This window comes from Euprymna scolopes, chromosome 6, assembly GCF_053919585.1.
Source record: "Euprymna scolopes isolate OS-2025 chromosome 6, ASM5391958v1, whole genome shotgun sequence".
Taxonomy (NCBI): Eukaryota; Metazoa; Mollusca; class Cephalopoda; order Sepiida; family Sepiolidae; genus Euprymna; species Euprymna scolopes.
Genome location: NC_136487.1, coordinates 30,217,055 through 30,235,878, shown reverse-complemented (window position 1 = coordinate 30,235,878; position 18,824 = coordinate 30,217,055). Strand labels below are relative to the sequence as shown.

The window sequence follows — 18,824 nt, the reverse complement described above, 5'->3', positions numbered from 1 at the left end:
ACCTCTCCGGTCTCTCCAAAATTACTCAGCCAATTTTTGGTCTGAACATTTGAAATTTTACATAAACTGTATTCGTACGTAGTTTTCAATGGGCCAAAGTTCAAAAGATCTTATCTTTGCGGTCTGTAACAAACTATTAAGCCAATATTGAGTCTAAACATTTGAAATTTTACATAGACGATATTCAGACAGGGAGCAAGCTTTGTAATCAGGTTTTGAGCGAAAATTTGGCAGCCAAGAGGTCAAAGTTGAATGAGTTGACCGTTTGAGATCCTACTAAACTCCTCCGCCAATTTTTTTTTTTTAACACTTGAAATTTTTCATGTAAGTTACTTGAGCATGGATCGAACATTTATTTTGATTTTAGCTCAAAACAATACATGTTCAGGGGCTCAGGATTGGGGTCAAAATTAAAAAAAAATGTACCTCTTAGGTTTCTACCAACTTTTCTCTATAGTAGTTAAGGAAACCTATTGTATGGAAAGGCATTACCGTACACATAAACACTTCTCAATATATACATATGCACATAAAGATATAAACAGTACATAGGCTCGAGCAAAGCCTGGCAAAACTGCTAGTATATATATAAAGTGAAAATGCCTGCGTGTGTTTGTCTGTGTACATTTCCCTACCAAATGACGCTGTCAATTTTCGGTCTAGAGACTAGACATTTGGCATAAGCTGTATTTGGATTGAGGGATTTTTTTAATCAGTTTCGGTTAAAAATTTGGCTGTCAATGGGTTCAACGATTTGACCCTTGAAAACTCTATAAAACTCCTATTCCAATTTTGTGTCTAAAAACTTGAACGTTTAAATGTAGGTTACTCTGGCATGGATCAAACTTTATGGGTCAAAATTAGGGCCACAGTTAATAAATATTGGATCTCTGCGGTCTTTACCAAATTACTCAGCCATTTACTGATTTAAACATTTGAAATTTTATATAAAGGTTATTCAGAGAAAGGGCAAGCATTTTAATCGGGTTGAGTCGTAAATTTGAGCTTCCAGGGGGTTAAAGTTCAAAATATTTGACCTCTGTGGTGTCTATCAAACTAGCCAGCCAATCTGGGTCTAAACATTTATGCATAACGGGCATTAAAACAGCGGCAAGCATTTTAATCAGTTTTCAGGCGAAAATTTTGTTGTTAAAAAGTCAAAGTTGAAAGAGTTTTCCTTTGCAGATTCTACCAAATTCCCTCGCCAATTTTAGGTCGAACCACTTGCAATTTAGATGTAGGTAACTTGGACATGGATAACACTTTGTATTTTCATTTGAGACAAAAATAATAAATAATAAATGTTAAGGGGTGAATGTTGATGTTAAAGTTTAAAAAAATGACCTCTGCGGTCTCTACGAAATTACTAGGACAATTTTTCGTCTAAACATTTTAAATCTTACCTATTCACACATAGGGCAAGTTATGAACAGCACATATCGCCTGAGCAAAGCCGGGCTGAACTGCTAGTATATCTATAAATGTGAAAATGCTTACCTGTTTTTCTATCTTTTCTTTACACTACCAAATACTTCTGACAATTTTTGGTCTACAGACTCGAGATATGACATAAGGGGTATTGAGATTTGGAAAAAATTGTTGTAATGCGTATTCGGCCAGAAATTTGTCTGTTAAGGGGTCAAAGTTCAAAGATTTGACCTTTGAGAACTCTACCAAAACTCCTCCGCCAAGTTTGGGTCTAAACACTTGAAATTTAAGATATAGGTTACTTGAACATGGATTTAACTTTATAATATAATTTGAGCCCAAAACAGTACATTTTAAGGGGTCTAACTTTAGGTCAAATGTTTAAAAAATGTCTACCAAATTACTCAGCCAATTCTAGTCTAAACATTTGAAATTTTACAGGAAAGTATTCCGACATAGGTCTAGGTTTTTAATCGTTTTTATTTGCTGAAAATTTGGCTTCCAAGGGTACAAAGTTCAAAACTATTTACCTTTGCGGTCTCTAGCAAACTATTAAGCCAATTTTGAGTCTCGACATTTGAAATTTTACATAAAGGGTATTCAGACTTTCAGCCAACTTTTTAATTATTTTGGGGGCAAAAATCTGGCTCTTAAGGGGTCAAAGTTCAACGATTTGATCTTTGAAAACTCTACCAAACTCCTCCGCCAATTTTGGGTTTAAACACTTGAAATTTTATATGTAGGTTACTTGGACAGGAATCAAACGTTTTGCTGTTTAATTTGATTTGGGGCCCAAAACACAAAATGTTAAGGGTCAAAATTGCGTTACAAATAATTTGACCATTGCGGTCTCTATAAACTTTTCTCAATGGTAGTTAAGGAAGCATATTATATATAGAGGCATTAACGTACGTATTCACACTTTTAATATATGCATATGCACATAAAAATTATGAATGGTGTATAAGGCCCGAGCAAAGCTGTCAAAACATCTAGTATATATATATATATATATATATATATATATATATATATATATATAGTCTTTGAAGTTTTTAACCTTTAAAACTATACAAAAAATATTTTTTATCATTCGTTAGAAAACCATCTTGTCGGTAAGTCATTTAATCACCTGCAATCACTGCATCAACTCGCTCTCGAATTACCTATAATACCAATATTTTATTTTTCAAGGGATCATCAGTTGTTTACCATGAAACACTCTTTCGGGGATTTAAAAACAAAACAGTATGTTACATCATAGCTCCCCAGCAATGTTGATCAAACACCACCACCCTTAATCTTAGGAAGAAGACATGTTACAAACATTTGATCCAATTTCCTATTCTTAATTGCAATTACTAACCTTTTCATAGTATAAAAATGAATTTCTTACCTGTGCGATTCATCAATTTCCACATTTAAAATGGATACATTTTTTAATTTTTTAATTTTTCAGTTTTGTATTTATAAAATAAGGATTAATCCATTTAACTACTTATCGCCCCCATTATAATTAATAGTTAGTATATTTACATTCTTATTTATTTAAAATTAGATATATAAAGCTTAAAAATATTTTTACATATATACATTTTTTTTTAATATATAAATTTATTATATGTAATTATAAATACATTTTATACATTGCTAATATAGTTTTGGATTTCCTTTATTAATATAGTCTGGTTTATCTTAAACGATTCAAAAGCATCAGGATAACGAACAAATGCTTTATTTAACTGTTTAAATATTTTATTTTTATCCCCACCTTGTTTTATCATCCTTATTACTAAGCTAGAAACTGGTGGTATAAAATCTGTTCATTTTAAAGTAACGCGAGCTATTCTCAAAAACTCTGACATAATGGTTCCATAAAACACAAAAACAGGGCAGGTGCTATCCTTATGGGGCATACGTACTATTTTAAAGGGGAATGCGTTTCTTTTATCAAATATTTTATAAAGAAAAATCCCATCCTCAATTTTTATATCTAAATCCAGAAATGTAGCCTGTTGTCCTCTATGTTCACAATTCAACTTTAAGTCGTTTGGATATATAAGATGTTTATTTTTTTCGAATTCATCATTATCGTTTATGCATATAAGATCATCTATAAATCGCCTACACCCATGAAAGTTATATGTTTTAGATATATCTGTTTTTAATAATGATGACACACACACACACACACACACACACACACATATATATATATATATATATATATATATATATATATATATATATATATATACTCGAGTCTACGTAAATACAAATTTGCCCAAAATGGTGCAGGATCCAATCCCATTGGGATACCTATCGTTTGGAGCAATATTTTATTTCCTATTTGAAAATAGCATTATTTAATAAGATGACTTACAAGTATTTTTAAAATACCTTTAGAAACACTAGTTTTGCTATTTTTATTTTTACACCAGAAAGCTTTAGAGTTTGAAAAGTCTATATATTTACCTTTTCCACCTTCAAAAACTAAATCTACAGTATCATTTAATTCTTTTATAAGTTTTTCGTGTGGAATTTTAGTATATAGCGTACTAAAATCATAGGTAGCTATAGATTTTGCTTTTATTCTGGAATTTATTTTATCTAATTTTTCTTTCACTGGTTGGGAATTATTTACTACCCAAAATAGATTTATATTACTATAGAATTTACTTTTCAGGTGAAAATTATTTATTTGATTTATAATTAATTTAAATATTTTAGATATAGCTTTACTTAGAGGTTTAGTGATGCACGTCTTTGAACATACAATAAATCTAGCACCAACTGGATTTTTATGCATTTTAGGTATCCAATACATACATGGAAGATTTTTGTGTTTATCTTCTAACTTTAATCCTACTTTTTCATTAATAATAATATTATTCAAAATAATGCTATCTAAATTACTATTACTTACTTTATAAGTATCCGAAACGTTTCCTATAAGTCCTACTTCTATCAATAAACGTTGTATATAATATTTTTTACATATAAAAGCTATATTGTTTGCCGCTTTATCAATCGGAACTATTACAAACTTTTCTTGAAGTATTTTAAGTTCCTCCCGTATTTCTGAATTTTTTAAAAGAGGGTCGGTTTTTCTAGGGTGTTTAATTTTTTTTATGTTTAACCTTTTCATTTAAGCATTCAAGTATACTATTTTTCCATGCATCAAACGTAGACTGTGCTAATTTATATTTCTTTACCATATACATAATAAAACCTTCTAGTGCTTTAGTTACTTCTTTAACGCATTTAGTGTAATTTAGGCATTTGGGTTCTCTATAATTTGGATCCTTACTAAGTAGTTTTCTTAATTTAGGATTATTTACTATATTTAAATCTCCTGTAATTACATGTTTTATCTCATTATTACAGAAAGGAGAGGGATCACATTCACATTCTGGAATATTTATATTATTATCATTTATATTTATATGTTCTACCGTTTTCTTATAATTAAAAATCTTATTGCGTATTGTTGTCCCTAATTTATATGTAACTATTGGTTTTTGATCTTTTGTCTGTAACTCATTTGGTAGTAATTGTATAGTTTTCGTTTATTAAATATTTTAGGTAAATTTACATCATCAAAACCTTTATTTTCATACAAAACTCCACAAACATTTTTAGGTTTCTTTTTTACATTGTTCACTGGTGGCTTATATAATTTAGTGTCGATTATATCTAGAATATATTCATACCATTGAATGAAATAGTCGTTCTTATATATCGTATCTGGTTGTAATAATATTTTAGATGCTATTTCCTTCAAAACTTTCTTTTTTGTTTGATTAAGCAATTTTCTTATATAATTGAACGACTCATAAATTTTATCAATAATGATATCTTTAATTTTACTAAAAAAATCCTCGCATGAAATAACTGGTTTTCTATTATTTCTATTAACATGAGTTCTATCTCTAATACCGTAGCGAGGCAAAGCTGGATATAATCTACCTATAATTTCAGAATCTTGTAGGTTATTTTTTTTTTACTTTAATATTCAAACCATATGGGAAAATTACTCGCATTTTTTTTTTAATTATATCGTCTTCCTTATCCTGACGCATCCTTAGGATATCGTTATCTACATTACCTAGACTATTATATCCATTACATTTAAATTTTTCGATTATTTGTACGGAAAAAGACGACTGACTACATGTTTCTTTAAAATGTTTAACAACATGAATACATCCCTTAGTGCTAGTCCTATGCAAATTCATGCGTTTATTTAGAGACATTACAGTTTCCCCTACGTATTGTAAATTACAGTTTTTACAGGACAACAGGTAGACCAAATTTTGGGACCTACATGACAAATCTTCTTTAGAATGATTTATAACAGAATAAATTTTATTAGTCACATTTGACATATTCTTTCGATGTTATAAGAATATTACAAGTTTTACATAAGGGTGCTCCACAAGGAGCAACCTTAAAATTATTTTCGGCCGAACAAATCCCATTTACCACTTCGAAAGAAGGAATTCCTACTTGTATATTACTAATGACAACGGCTTGACTCTGTCGAGACATCTCCGACCTCCTTGGGTGGTAACCCCCAGGGGAACTCACTAGTTCTGAGGACTGCCCAGACCTAGCTTGCAATCTAGTTTTAGTGACCATATTTAAAAAGTTATTTGATAATTATTTTTGTATTTTATCAGAAAAAAATCTTTAGTACTTTTGGTACCAGAAATATATACACACACACACACACACACACACACACACACACACACACACACACACACACACATATATATATATATATATATATATATATATATATATATATAGGGTTGTTGATTTTTTAATTTTTTATGAGCGATTCTGTGGTATTTTTTCTTCTTTCTTGTCACTCCCTGGGTGCTTAGTTTATATTCTAGTCGCTCCACATTTTGTAACGTATTATTTCTAATTAATTTATTATTTAAATATTTGTTTACATATATTTACGTGCATAAGATTAAGCTATCTATAAACAGGCATGTTTCGAGGTATCACTTCTGGTCAGTATAGATATACTTGTATATATATATATATATATATATATATATATATATCAGTATAGATATACTTGTACATATATATATATGTATATATATATATATATATATATATATATATATATATATAGTTATAAAGTTATTCTTTTTTTACGTAATTTTCTTAATATTAAATATTTTTTGCCACAGCCTGCAGACCACTGGAAAAAAGATGCATGGTTCGGTAATCAACGTCTGGTCGGATGTAACCCAAATCTCATTACTCTGTGCACGAAAATACCGAAAAAGTAAGTTTCATTTCATCCTATTTTTATTCACTCACTAGGTCTAACACATGTATCATCAGAGATTGTTTACCGGCAACAAACCATGGTGTTCCCTCTCGTCTAAATGACAAGCCTCCTCAGATTTCCAGTACTCCCCATGTCTTTCAACGACTTTTGTAAATGAATTTGCTTTACCGCAATAGCTACTTACTATTAATTTCTCGCCGGCAATGACCATTATACTTCACTGGAATTTGGTTGACAATAATCCTCCCTAAAGTCTCAGCTCTTGTCGCACTGTACTAGATGATGTTTACGTAGAGCTTTCTCTCCGTTTTTTTTTCTACCCACCTTGGCCTTCTCCATTTGTTGTGGTGCCAGTTCGTGCCGGCAATGCACTTATTTATGGAGTTAACGGGAACCTAGTTAACTTGATATGTTGTGTTGTTTTTTTTTCAGTTTTCTTTGTTCTCTGTGAGAGTGTGTTTTGGTTTTGTTTTATTTCTTCTTTAAGCTTCTGATTAGTATTCTTACTTTATCTGGGTTAGTTTTCACATTCTATGATTATCAGCCGTTTTATTATTGCTATCCGTTGTATCTTCTCTGCCTTTACTCCATTTCGTATTGGCAAATTTTACGGGATTGTTCCCAGTGCTTCTAAGGTTATTGATGGTTTTCTTTCATGTATCATATGCCTTTAATCTCTCTGGCCAGTAACGTGTATTTGCCTCGCTTATCACTCCCTTTGATGTCGATCCTGTGACCTACTGAAATGGCGAAATGTACGATCTGACAGGATTTTTCCTATCTTATTAATTACCATCACATTAAATTTCCTTCCTTAGAAATATTTATCCGTTTCTATATTCAAATCTTTTAAGATTTCATGATTTTTGTTTGCAAAGTTTCCAGTGTGTTTCATTCCACACCTGATCGTGTCTACTCTTATATACGTTTTGAGCTAAATGACTGAGTTTACTTATTATATGATTTATTTTTCGTCTCTTTGTTCACAAAGTCTACATTTGCAGTTTTGTCGTTTCGATTTTAATCTTGATATAATCTGTTCTAATCACGTTATTCTTTGCAGTTGTTAGTAGTGATTCAGTTTTTATATACAAGTCTTGTTTGATCAAGGAAATTAGCAAGTAGTCGAACAGTTATTTCGCTGGAAAAAGCACCGTGCATATACAAAATATAAAAACAATGGCATACGCAGATCTAACATTATAATCAATCAGTAAATCGATACAATGTTTGAGATAAACTTTTTCCTGGACGCTATGTGATTACAATTGAAAAGTTATGTTGTTAGAGTTTGACAAACAGCCAGTTCTTGGTATGGCCAGTTTAAGACAGTCTAATTGCGGGTGTTTTTCTCAAGTCTTTGTGTTGCTATTAGCACTTTTGTCTACTGATGTGCAAATAAATCCAACTCACATATATACTGAAAACGAGGCGAATGCAGCTAATTAATTAAGTCTTTTTTTTCTAGTTCCCACATGTAAACCACATCATCTTTTTTAACGTAGTCAGTTATAGACTCAACAATTATTAAATGTGTCACATTTGCTGATAAACTTTATTTCGTTTTTATTTCGGTATATTCGATTCTCTCCATTCCATTCTCATTGTCTACTCTTTTCCCTAATCATTAACTGGCTACAAAATCAAACACGTACTATTTGACAATTGTAATAGTTAACACTCGGTGGTCTTATTCTTAATATTATAAAACCTAATTTTATATCAAAATGTCGGTCACCTTCTAATTTGAGAATCGGTTAACGTTCACTGTCGATCATGTATATATTTTAATATTTTATTACATCTATTGACTGTACAACATGTTGTTGGTCACAACTTGGCATTATAAAATCTTTTAATTCATGTTTGTCCTGTTATTGTTAACAATAAAATCCTATAAATTATAACTTTTATTAGCACAATTTTCTCCCTGCACAATTTGATACAGTTAAGACTTATAGCGTTTAAATAAGTATCTATAAACAAGGATTGCAGAGTGAAATTATTAATTCCGTCTAAGCTGACATTTACTGGATCCAGAGTGAGCGGGAGAATGAGAAAGCTTACAAAATTGGTTTTAACAACTTAAAAACTACAATATGAACGCATTTCTATGTAAAAACTGTAAATCTTTGTGTGTATATTTACTCATATTTCTATATTCATTGAATGTTTGTAAACATATATTTAGGTAATGGCTTAAAAATGATATTTGCACAAATAAACTCTTAGCTGATAATTGTAGTTGATTTCGTTTTGGTTTTTTTTTCTGTTTATTTCAATAATACTGTCAGATATTCTTTACGATATTTTGCGCTGGCAGATCCAGATCCTCTTACCCAATTTTGCTGAAATAGCGAAGAATCATCATCATCATCATCATCATCATCATCATCATCATCATCATCATCATCATCATCATCATCATCAACGCTCTGATCCCCATCTGGCATCAATTGTGATGGATGGCTCTCGGCTGGGTGAGGCCCCGTGTTTTGACAAGCTTCTGGGTTTGACCTTTGCTCCTGACTTGAAATGGAACACGTACATCAAATCTGTTGCCAAGGTCGCTGTAAAGATGGTGGGATCCTTCTACCGCTCCAGAAGATATCTCACTACTGATGCAATTCTCTATCTATATAAAAGCCAAGTACGTCCAAGGATGGAATACTGTTGTCATATCTGGACAGGAGCTGCTAAAAACAGCCTATTCTGCCTTGACAGAGTACAAAATAGACTTCGTGGCTTAGTGGGGGAATCCCTTTTCTCTACCCTGCAACCTCTCTCCCATAGAAGAGACGTTGCGAGCCTATCCTTGTTTTATCGTTATTTCCATGGCAAGTGCTCGTCTGAACTCCAATCTCTGGTCCCCCCTCGCCAATCTTTCACGAAAAACACCCGTCTAGCTGAATCCACCGTGAAAAATTTCCCCCACTCTATATCTGTGCCTAAATCAAAACGCGGATTCCATGAACAAAGCTTCTTTCTTAGAACTGCACGCCTGTGGAACTCTGTTCCGTCTGCCTGCTTCCCACCGGACTACAACTTGGATATCTTCAAGTCCAATGTTAACAAATTCCTAATGAACCGCTCCCTTAAGTAAACACTTCATCAAATCTCCACACTAACGTAATGTACTTGCAATAACCCTTATCCCCGAGTTGCTCCCGGGCCTTTATAAGTGGTGATCACTGTGTAAAAAAAAAATCATCATCAGTAAATGTCGCACATTAGGCGTGCTAAATCTGTAAAAAATAGAAAGGGCACTAACCCTACGCGGGTTTAACCGGCTTCCTCCAAAAGAGGAAGTTCCATGGATGCGTGAAATTCACAAGCGGTCCCCAGGCGCATCTATCATATTCCACCAATTTAAACAGTATTTATTTACGTTCATATTTCTATTATATCAATTCCACCAATGGTATTTCAAATAGTATTTCATCACGTTCATATTTCAGTTGCATTACATTCTAACATTCATATTTCGATTATATTTTGTTCTGTGTTACATTTCAATTCCTATTAATAGTAGAACTAGTTTTATTATATTGTCTACAGATTTGGTGTGACAGAAGAAATGATGGAACCAGTTTTGGGGACGGAAACTCTGAAGGATCTCATCGCGCAAAAGCGACTATTCTACACAGATTTATATGAGCTTGATGGGCTTCATAAACACGAACAGTATGAGGTTTGCTATAGACATGCATCTATATTTTCACGCATATATATATATGTTATATCTATAATGCTTATTCATATATACTCATAGCTCAGTCGATAGGCATCTCTATTATTATGAAAAAAATTACTTTGTATGTGTATGTGTGTGTATGTTTGTGTGTGTGTGTGTGTGCGCGAGTTCCTTACTGATAGATCCGACACGGCTGAGTCTGTCTTTTGTAAATTTCTTACAAAGCTAATTTATGTATGTCAGTGTTTTTAGACATGTTTTGTAGAGAAATTAATCCGATAATTATTAGAAATCGAAAGAATTCGATCTTAATTATTGTTTATCTGTAAGAGATAAAAAAAAAAGAATAATTTTTACAGAATAATATTTTACGTTACACCAGCCAAGGGAGATAATAAAATTTCAGCAAATCATTTCTTCTTAATAACATAGATATAGGTTAGTGGTAGAGGATTCGACTGCAAATCAAATGATACCCTGTTCAAGCTCGGGTGTACCCCACCATTTTTAATGTATGTCATCAATTAGTTCAATTTAAGATAAAAGAAGAGGTGTCATTAAAAATCGCCGCAAATCATTTCTTCGTTTCCATATTTTAAAACTAAAAATTAATCAGAAGTGACTTTTTCTGGGCATTCATCGTCAATCCCAAATATCAGCTGACGTGATATTGTAAACAAACAGACGGAATTTAATGAACGATAATATCATTAATATATTTGATATATTTTTTTAAATTTGCGAATTAGTCCACCGGTCAAATTATTCCTCGTAATATATAATATTCAATAGAGGATTGATTCTATATATGCTTAAATTAAAATATCATGTTTAAGCAACGCCGAGCTCCCTGCTAATTATTAAATAAGCAAAGATTATAGATAACGAAAAACAAATAGTTTTATCATTTTAAAATACTTATTTCAAACAAATTCATATTTACCTCAATCAATGCACAATCTTACCACTCCTTTCATGTTAATTTTTAAGTGGCCGACCACTAAAAAAATCAATTTCATTAATTTTGATGAAGAAAACAGAAATTACATTTTTTTGTCATCAAACTGGTACAACGCATATACGTTATACTAGAATACCGCCCGGCTTTTCCCGATCGAAAGATACGCTTAAATATGATATTTTAATGTATGCAGATTTCGTTTTTATTCTTAGAGAATCAATTTGCTATTAATTATTATATTGTTCCAGATATATAGTAGTGTCCCCTCCTGGCGTGACCCTGTCATAAAATACACTTAAATATATTCATATAGGTTTCGTATTTATTATTTTAGAGTCGTATTTTATTTTTTTTGTTTGTTTTCCCCCCCTTTCTTTCAATTTTTTTTGATTTTTTTTTCAATGTTTGTTTTTTTCAATGTTTTTTTGTTTTTTTTCCCCTTTCTTTCAGTTTTTTTTTTGTTTTTTCCCCCTTTCTTTCAAACTAAACCTTACATGTAACTCCAAAATCCTAATGGAAATCTATCTGTAAATAAATAACCCCTTTTCTCTTGAACGATAACAATCTATTCCTTCCAACCTATCCGCCACTAAATTGTAGTGGCATCGCTAATCGCAATTGTAGTGGAATCGCTAACTTCCAGCCCCTAATCCCTCACATGCAAACTGTTTTAATAGCCATCTCTAAACATCTATACATTTCTACCTCTAAGGCATGCATTACAGCTCATTCCTATCCAGTAAGGGATTTAAGAGCCTAAGCACTCAGAGGCAGGTATTTAACAGCCAAAGTACTCAGAAGCAAAGCAATCTGCATTACATAAATGTCTCCTCGAGAGTTTTGCAACGATTAATACGTTATTGAAACGACACTCCTTGTTATGCAAAATGTCCCATGACTCTTACTTGAAAATACCTACAACTTCAACTCTATTCGCACCTACTGAAAACCTGCCCATATATCTATTCACCTAATTACGCATGACTCAAAACTTGCTGTCTTATCCATACTATATTGCACTTACATCTTAACCCTCCTATCATCTAAAATAGTTTGGGCACAACTCGTAGCTCAATTCTTAATACCTACTCATACTGTAACATTATCCTAAACCTAAGCTAACATCAATAAAATAAATAAAAAGGGTAAGACTAAAACCACATTATCTCCTCCCAAACAAGCCTTAGTCAAGCGCAGAGACACTATCACAGTGATTCGACAGAAACACCCAGCGGTATATCTTGTTTCCTGGCTAGGGCAACGAACGCCGTTTTTTCCCCATTCCCAGCACGCCCCACCCCTAAAACTGAACATTTGGGAGTGCTTGAGTATGAGATATGCCTGAGCAATTAGATTGGGTTGACCTTCTTCTAATGAGTTGAGGGTACCGGATTGACAGTTCCTGGCTGCTGTTCCCGACTGGTAGTACAGGAGCCTTAACTCTTTGGTAGCGCTTAGAGCGGCTGATCCATCAACAGTTGTATAATATCGGGTTGTTTGTAGTGCCATGTCGCGCATGGAAAGGGACCCTGCACTCATCCCCGGTGGGCTTTCCTGAGGCCACAATCCTAATTGGAGAAAGGTCAGCTGATGGTCTACTTGTGATGCATGTCTGAAGCTCTGCATAACCTCTTGTTTAGCTCCCCCTTACCTAAACCGAAACTCTTTAAAAAAAAATATGACGACAGTACAATCTAAAAATAATCTTAAACCAGGCTTAGGGTCAAACAAACTCAACTTGCTTCCTCCCTTGAGGCTTGCATTCACAAATATCCGTGGCCTTAGAACTAATTTAGCTGATGTTGAAGCATTTCTCTTAACAAATACCCCGGATATCTTAGCACTGTGAGACTAACCTACACTCCTCCATTCCCTCTAACCACTTTAACATGCCTGGATATCTCCCACTCTGCCGTAAGGACTCTGACAGACATATGCACGGACTTGGATTTTACATTCGTAATACTCTTCCCTTGACTAGAGAAACAAACCTAGAAACAGATGATCAAGCCTTTATGTGCTTTAGACTAAACATGCAACACAATATTAGCTACTATTATTTTCTCTACCTCGACTCAGGACTGCACCATAATAAACAAAGTATCTGACAGCATAGACACGGCACTGTCCCTCGACACTAGCGCACAAATACATGTATTTGGTGACTTTAATGTCCACCACAAAAACTGGCTTGGATTCTCTACTTACACAGATGCAGCGGGCAGTACAACTCATAGCTTCACTATATCTCACTCCCTATCACAAATTGTTACGTTTCCAACCCGTTTCCCTGACCAGGAAGAACAACACTCATCACTTCTAGATCTGTTTTTGACCACAGTTCCCGATGACTGCATAACAAAGGCCCACAGCCCACTCGGGAACGCTGATCATGCAGTGATAATGGTTGAAATCGCCCTAAACTCTAGACCCAAAACTGAAGAGCCAATGCTCAAAACAACGAGATATTATAAAAAGGCTGACTGGGAAGCCATCAGGCAACTAATTAGAGATACCCCATGGAGAAATATTTTTCTCTCCCCGCTGAACAATGTGCAAACGAGACCACTGACTGGTTCAAAATTGCAATCGAAGCGCATGTTCCCATGCGGAAATTTTATAGTAAGCCCCACTCTCCCCAATGGTTTACGTCGACTTGTGCAACTGCCATTGCTCAAAAGCAGCATGCATACCGAAGGTTTAACCGACATAAGTCCAGTTCAAACAGACTGAAGTATATAGAAGCTAAAAATAACGTTAAGAAAGAAATAGCGACAGCTAAGAGAGAATTTACGGAAACCACTAAAAAGCGCATCGAAGCACAAAAACTAGGAACTCGAGACTTCTGGAAAATCTACAACAGTGTAGTAAATAATGGGCAATCAACAATTCCCCCACTAACCAACAATCAGGAGGTTGTCTCCTCAGCAACCGACAAGGCTAAAATGCTTGCCAGTCGGTTTGCCTCAAACTCCACACTGGACCCTTCCAACCACCCCCTACCTGACTTTCCTATGCGGACAGACGACACGCTAGACGATCTGAAAATCCCCCCTGCTCAGGTGCATGCTATCATAAAAAAAACCTTGACACTTCAAAAGCATGTGGACCCGATCTTATCCCAGCTGTGCTATTAAAAAAGTGCTCAGCCGAAGTAGCTCCGGTTCTCTCCAAACTCTACAACAAATGCCTTAATGAATAATGCTTTCCGGGCTGTTGGAAAACTGCTTCTGTTGTACCAGTATTCAAGAATTCTGGCGAAAGGACTGAACCATCAAATTATCGCCCCATTAGCCTTCTCCCACTTTTTGCCAAAATATTTGAGACCATAATAAACCATGCTCTAGTCCATCATCTTACAGATGCTAAACTTCTGACTGACAAACAATATGGATTTAGACAAGCCCGTTCCACAGCAGACATCCTAACTGTGAGCTCTGAACGTATATACCATTCACTGGACAACGCGGGGGAGGGCAGAGCGGTAGCTCTAGATATATCTAAGGCTTTTGATAGAGTATGGCATGAGGGTCTCCTCAGGAAAATCAGATCATACGGTATCACTGGTAGAATACATAACATAATTAAATCCTTCTTAGATAAGAGAAAAATCAAGGTTGTCCTCGACGGTCGTACATCTAAACAATATGATATAAATGCGAGCGTGCCCCAGGGTTCTATCCTTGGACCTCTATTGTTCCTGATATTCATAAATGACCTCCCCGACAAAATTGCCTCTGAGATGGGTATATATGCTGATGACACTACATTCTATGGCAGGCACGACAGGAAGACGAATGAACACATTTCTAAAGAAATGGCAGAAACACTAGAGGAAGACCTCCAATCTGTGGTGGAATGGGGACAAAAGTGGTTGGTCGCGTTCAATGCTGCCAAGACTAAACTAGTTTCATTCAATAATTACAAGAAACCCTCTCTACCACCTATAGCAATGGCCAACGACTCTTTATCTGAGAGTACATTTTTCAAACTCCTTGGCCTAGCGTTCACAGGAAACATGAGTTGGAACAATTACATTGAAGGCATTGCCAGGGCCGCTGCAAGAAAGGTGGGCTCTCTCTACCGTGCTAGAAAACTACTAACACCCGAACGTATCCTGTACCTCCATACGCCCACCATTCGCCCATGTATGGAGTATTGCTGCCACATCTGGGCTGGTGCATCTGCTACTAGTCTCTCGCTCCTTGACAAGGTTCAAAAGAGAGTCGCAAACCTGATAGGCCCTGAACTGGCATCTAAGCTTCAGCCTCTGTCCCATCGACGGAATGTTGCATCCCTCTGCCTTTTCTACAAGTATTTTAGTGGTGAATGCTCTGACGAACTGCAATCACTTGTGCCCCCACGACGTGAGCACCCTCGACAAACCCGACAGGCTGCTAAATCCCACCCCCACACTGTAGAGATCCCTAGATGTAAAATATCTTTTTACTCCAATAGTTTCTTCCCCAGAACCGCTAGACTCTGGAATTCCATTCCAGGTCCCTGCTTCCCCAACAGTACTGACGTTCAGAAGTTCGAGTGTAACGTGAACCGACATCTTGCTGCCCAAATCCCTACATAGTATCCCAGCAGTTGTTGCCCCTGATAGTAGCCCCCTACACCAAAGTGGTAATTTACCTTGTTTGGGGTGAAAATGTAATATTTTTTTTTTAAATCGTTATATTGTACTTATTATTAAGTAGTGATTTCAGATGTAAAAAAATGATATCGTGTCATTAGCTAGAATTGAAATCAAAATACCGTTTCAGCCTTAGTTGTTAAGTGTGAAAAGTCAGCTAAATATGACGTCATATTTTGAGACTGTGACAAATTTCCACTAGATACTGTCGATACTTGATAAAATGCTTCCTGTTCATATGTAGATGTAAACACAGCAATATGTTTTGTGCATATCCTATTTTGTAACAAAATTAGCTCAGTTAAGCAGGACTTCTTCTCGGAACGAAGCATATTCAATAATTCTTCATAAACATCGAATCTTTCTTTTGTGGTTATGTTCGTAGGAAAATTCTCATTTTAAATAGAACAAAATTAATTAAAACAAAAAGCAAGGTTACAAGTGATTTTCCCATTGCGGGCTGTACATGTATGTACAAACTTTAAAAACACTTTTTACAGAGTAACACAAGAATGAAAACGCTTATTTATTCAGAAAAAAAAAATTAATATCAATTTTAATTAGCATCCTTTTATATCTCCTCTTGCAACGCCGAGAAACGATTACTGTTTGTACATGTATATTTAAGGAAGTGATAGTAAGCCATCACAATACAAAGGATGCAATTTTTTCAGTATTAGAGAAGGAAGACAAAAACATATGATATTAAATCTCTCTCTCTTTCTCTCCCTCTCTCTCTGTATATATGCACATATATATATATGTACATATATATATGTATATTTCTTAGGTAATTATTTTTTTATATCAATAATAAGGCCTACTTTAAAAATCAAGCGTCTACAGAGTAATATACTGTGTATATGATATTGGTCCATAATATATTTAAAAGAAAATCCTCTTTGCAAATGGCGGTTGTTTCAAATCTCTTTGAACCATGTGAACTTGGAAACCGAGTAGGAACAGGGCTGCAGGAAATATCTCAGTACTAAATGGATTACTCTTATTATTTTATATATATTCGCAGTTAATTGTGAACTGTTGTGTATTTTTTATTTAAAATTGTATTTTCTTTATTTTATTTTCTTAATCAGTGTTCCTTATTATTTCTTGTTTTATTTTCTATTGCACTAATTAATTAAATAATAAATAGGTAACATTATTATAAAATGAAATGAAGAAAATATTTTTAAAAAATAACCATTCACAGTCAACTGTGATTATTTAAAAAATAATTTACTGCTGATATTTTCTGAGAATTTCTTACCATTACAATTCTACGTTCACATAGTTCGAATAGATTTAAAACAACTGCCATGTGAAAAGGGGATTTTTCTCTAGATATATTATGCAACGAGGTCAAACAGAGTATATTATTATGTAGAAGTTTTACCTTTCAAGTAAACCTGATAGAAAAATGAACAAGATAATAATAATAATAATAATAATAATAATAATAATAATAATAATCTTTTGAAAATACATCAAAGAAGCTGGCAGATGAGAAATATAAATAAACTGATGTTTAATACCCACGGTTCATCAAATCTGAGGTACCTGAACTGTTTTTTTACCCCTTTTACACGTTTAAAGTAAACTAAAAATTATGCGTCCTTGTGCCTAACAGTTGTGATCGAACATTTATTATAAATGAATAATTAGTTTAGTAGGCAAGCATGCACATAAAATTATATAAACATTATGAAGAGACTAAGAAATTCCAATCTCATTGAACAGAAAAGTCAGCTCAACCCGAACAGAACAGTTTTGCACAACTTTCATCTCCCCTTACTGATGACACCACGTTTTAGAACAGACACAAGAGTTAAACGAATGAACACATATCTAAAGAAATGGGAGAAACATTAGAAGAAAAACCTTGGAGAAAATGGATGATCCCATTCAATGCTGCCAAGACTATGTTGTTTACCTCAATAATTACAAGGAACCTTCTCAACCACTGATGGCTATGGCTAAGGATACATTACCTGAAAGTATTTCGGTCAAACTCCTTGGCATAACGTTCACAGGGAACATGAGTTATAACAGATAAATTGAGAGCATTTCCTAGGCTACTGCAAGAAAACGAGGGCTCTCCCTATCGTGCTTGAAAGTTACTTATGCCCGAAAGTATCCTGTACGTCTACAAGGTCACCATTGGCCAATGTATGGAGTATTGTTGTCACATTTAGACTGGTGCATCTGCTATTAGTCTTTCGTTTCTGGACCAGATTCAGAAGAGTGCAGCCAACATCATAGGTCCCAAACTATCATCAAATCTTTAACCTCTATCCCATCGACGAAATTTTGCATCCCTTTGCCTGTTCTACAAGTATTTTAATGGTGAATGATTCGACGAACTAAGGCGCTTGTAACCCCTCGACGTAAATACCCCCGGCAAACCCGACAAGCAGCTAAATCCCACTCCTACACAGTAGAGGTCCTTATATGTAAGAAGGCCTTCTAATGCGATAGTTTCTTCCCCAGAACTGTTAGACTTTGGAACTCCTTCCCTGATTCATGCTAATCAAAAAAAGATAATATATATCCCTCTGGTTGAAGTAGAGAAACATTTTTAGCGCGAAACCGAGTCCTAGAGATGACGTTCATTACATTCAGTAGTGTGGCCAAAAAGTATAAGCCCTTGGAATGTGTCTTTTAATGCCTAAATCTGATATGCCATCTCAGATTTTTATTTTATGACGTGTTATTGTTTAAGGTTTTAAATAGAATTTGCACGAAAGAAATCTATAGCTGCTGATGAATTCCCAATTGGAGATATGAC

General features: G+C 34.4%; 1 protein-coding gene across 2 annotated transcripts in view; it reads left to right on the top strand.

Annotated features, from left to right (window-relative positions):
• Positions 1 to 18,824, top strand: part of LOC145277600 (arachidonate 12-lipoxygenase, 12R-type-like) — a 162,243-nt gene that overhangs the window by 80,226 nt on the left and 63,193 nt on the right. For both annotated transcript variants that reach the window (XM_080129117.1, XM_080129118.1), the window contains exons 6-7: positions 6,642 to 6,739; positions 10,304 to 10,436. In XM_080129117.1, the coding sequence (XP_079985243.1) occupies positions 6,642 to 6,739; positions 10,304 to 10,436 (231 nt within the window). The remainder of the gene's footprint in view (positions 1 to 6,641; positions 6,740 to 10,303; positions 10,437 to 18,824) is intronic.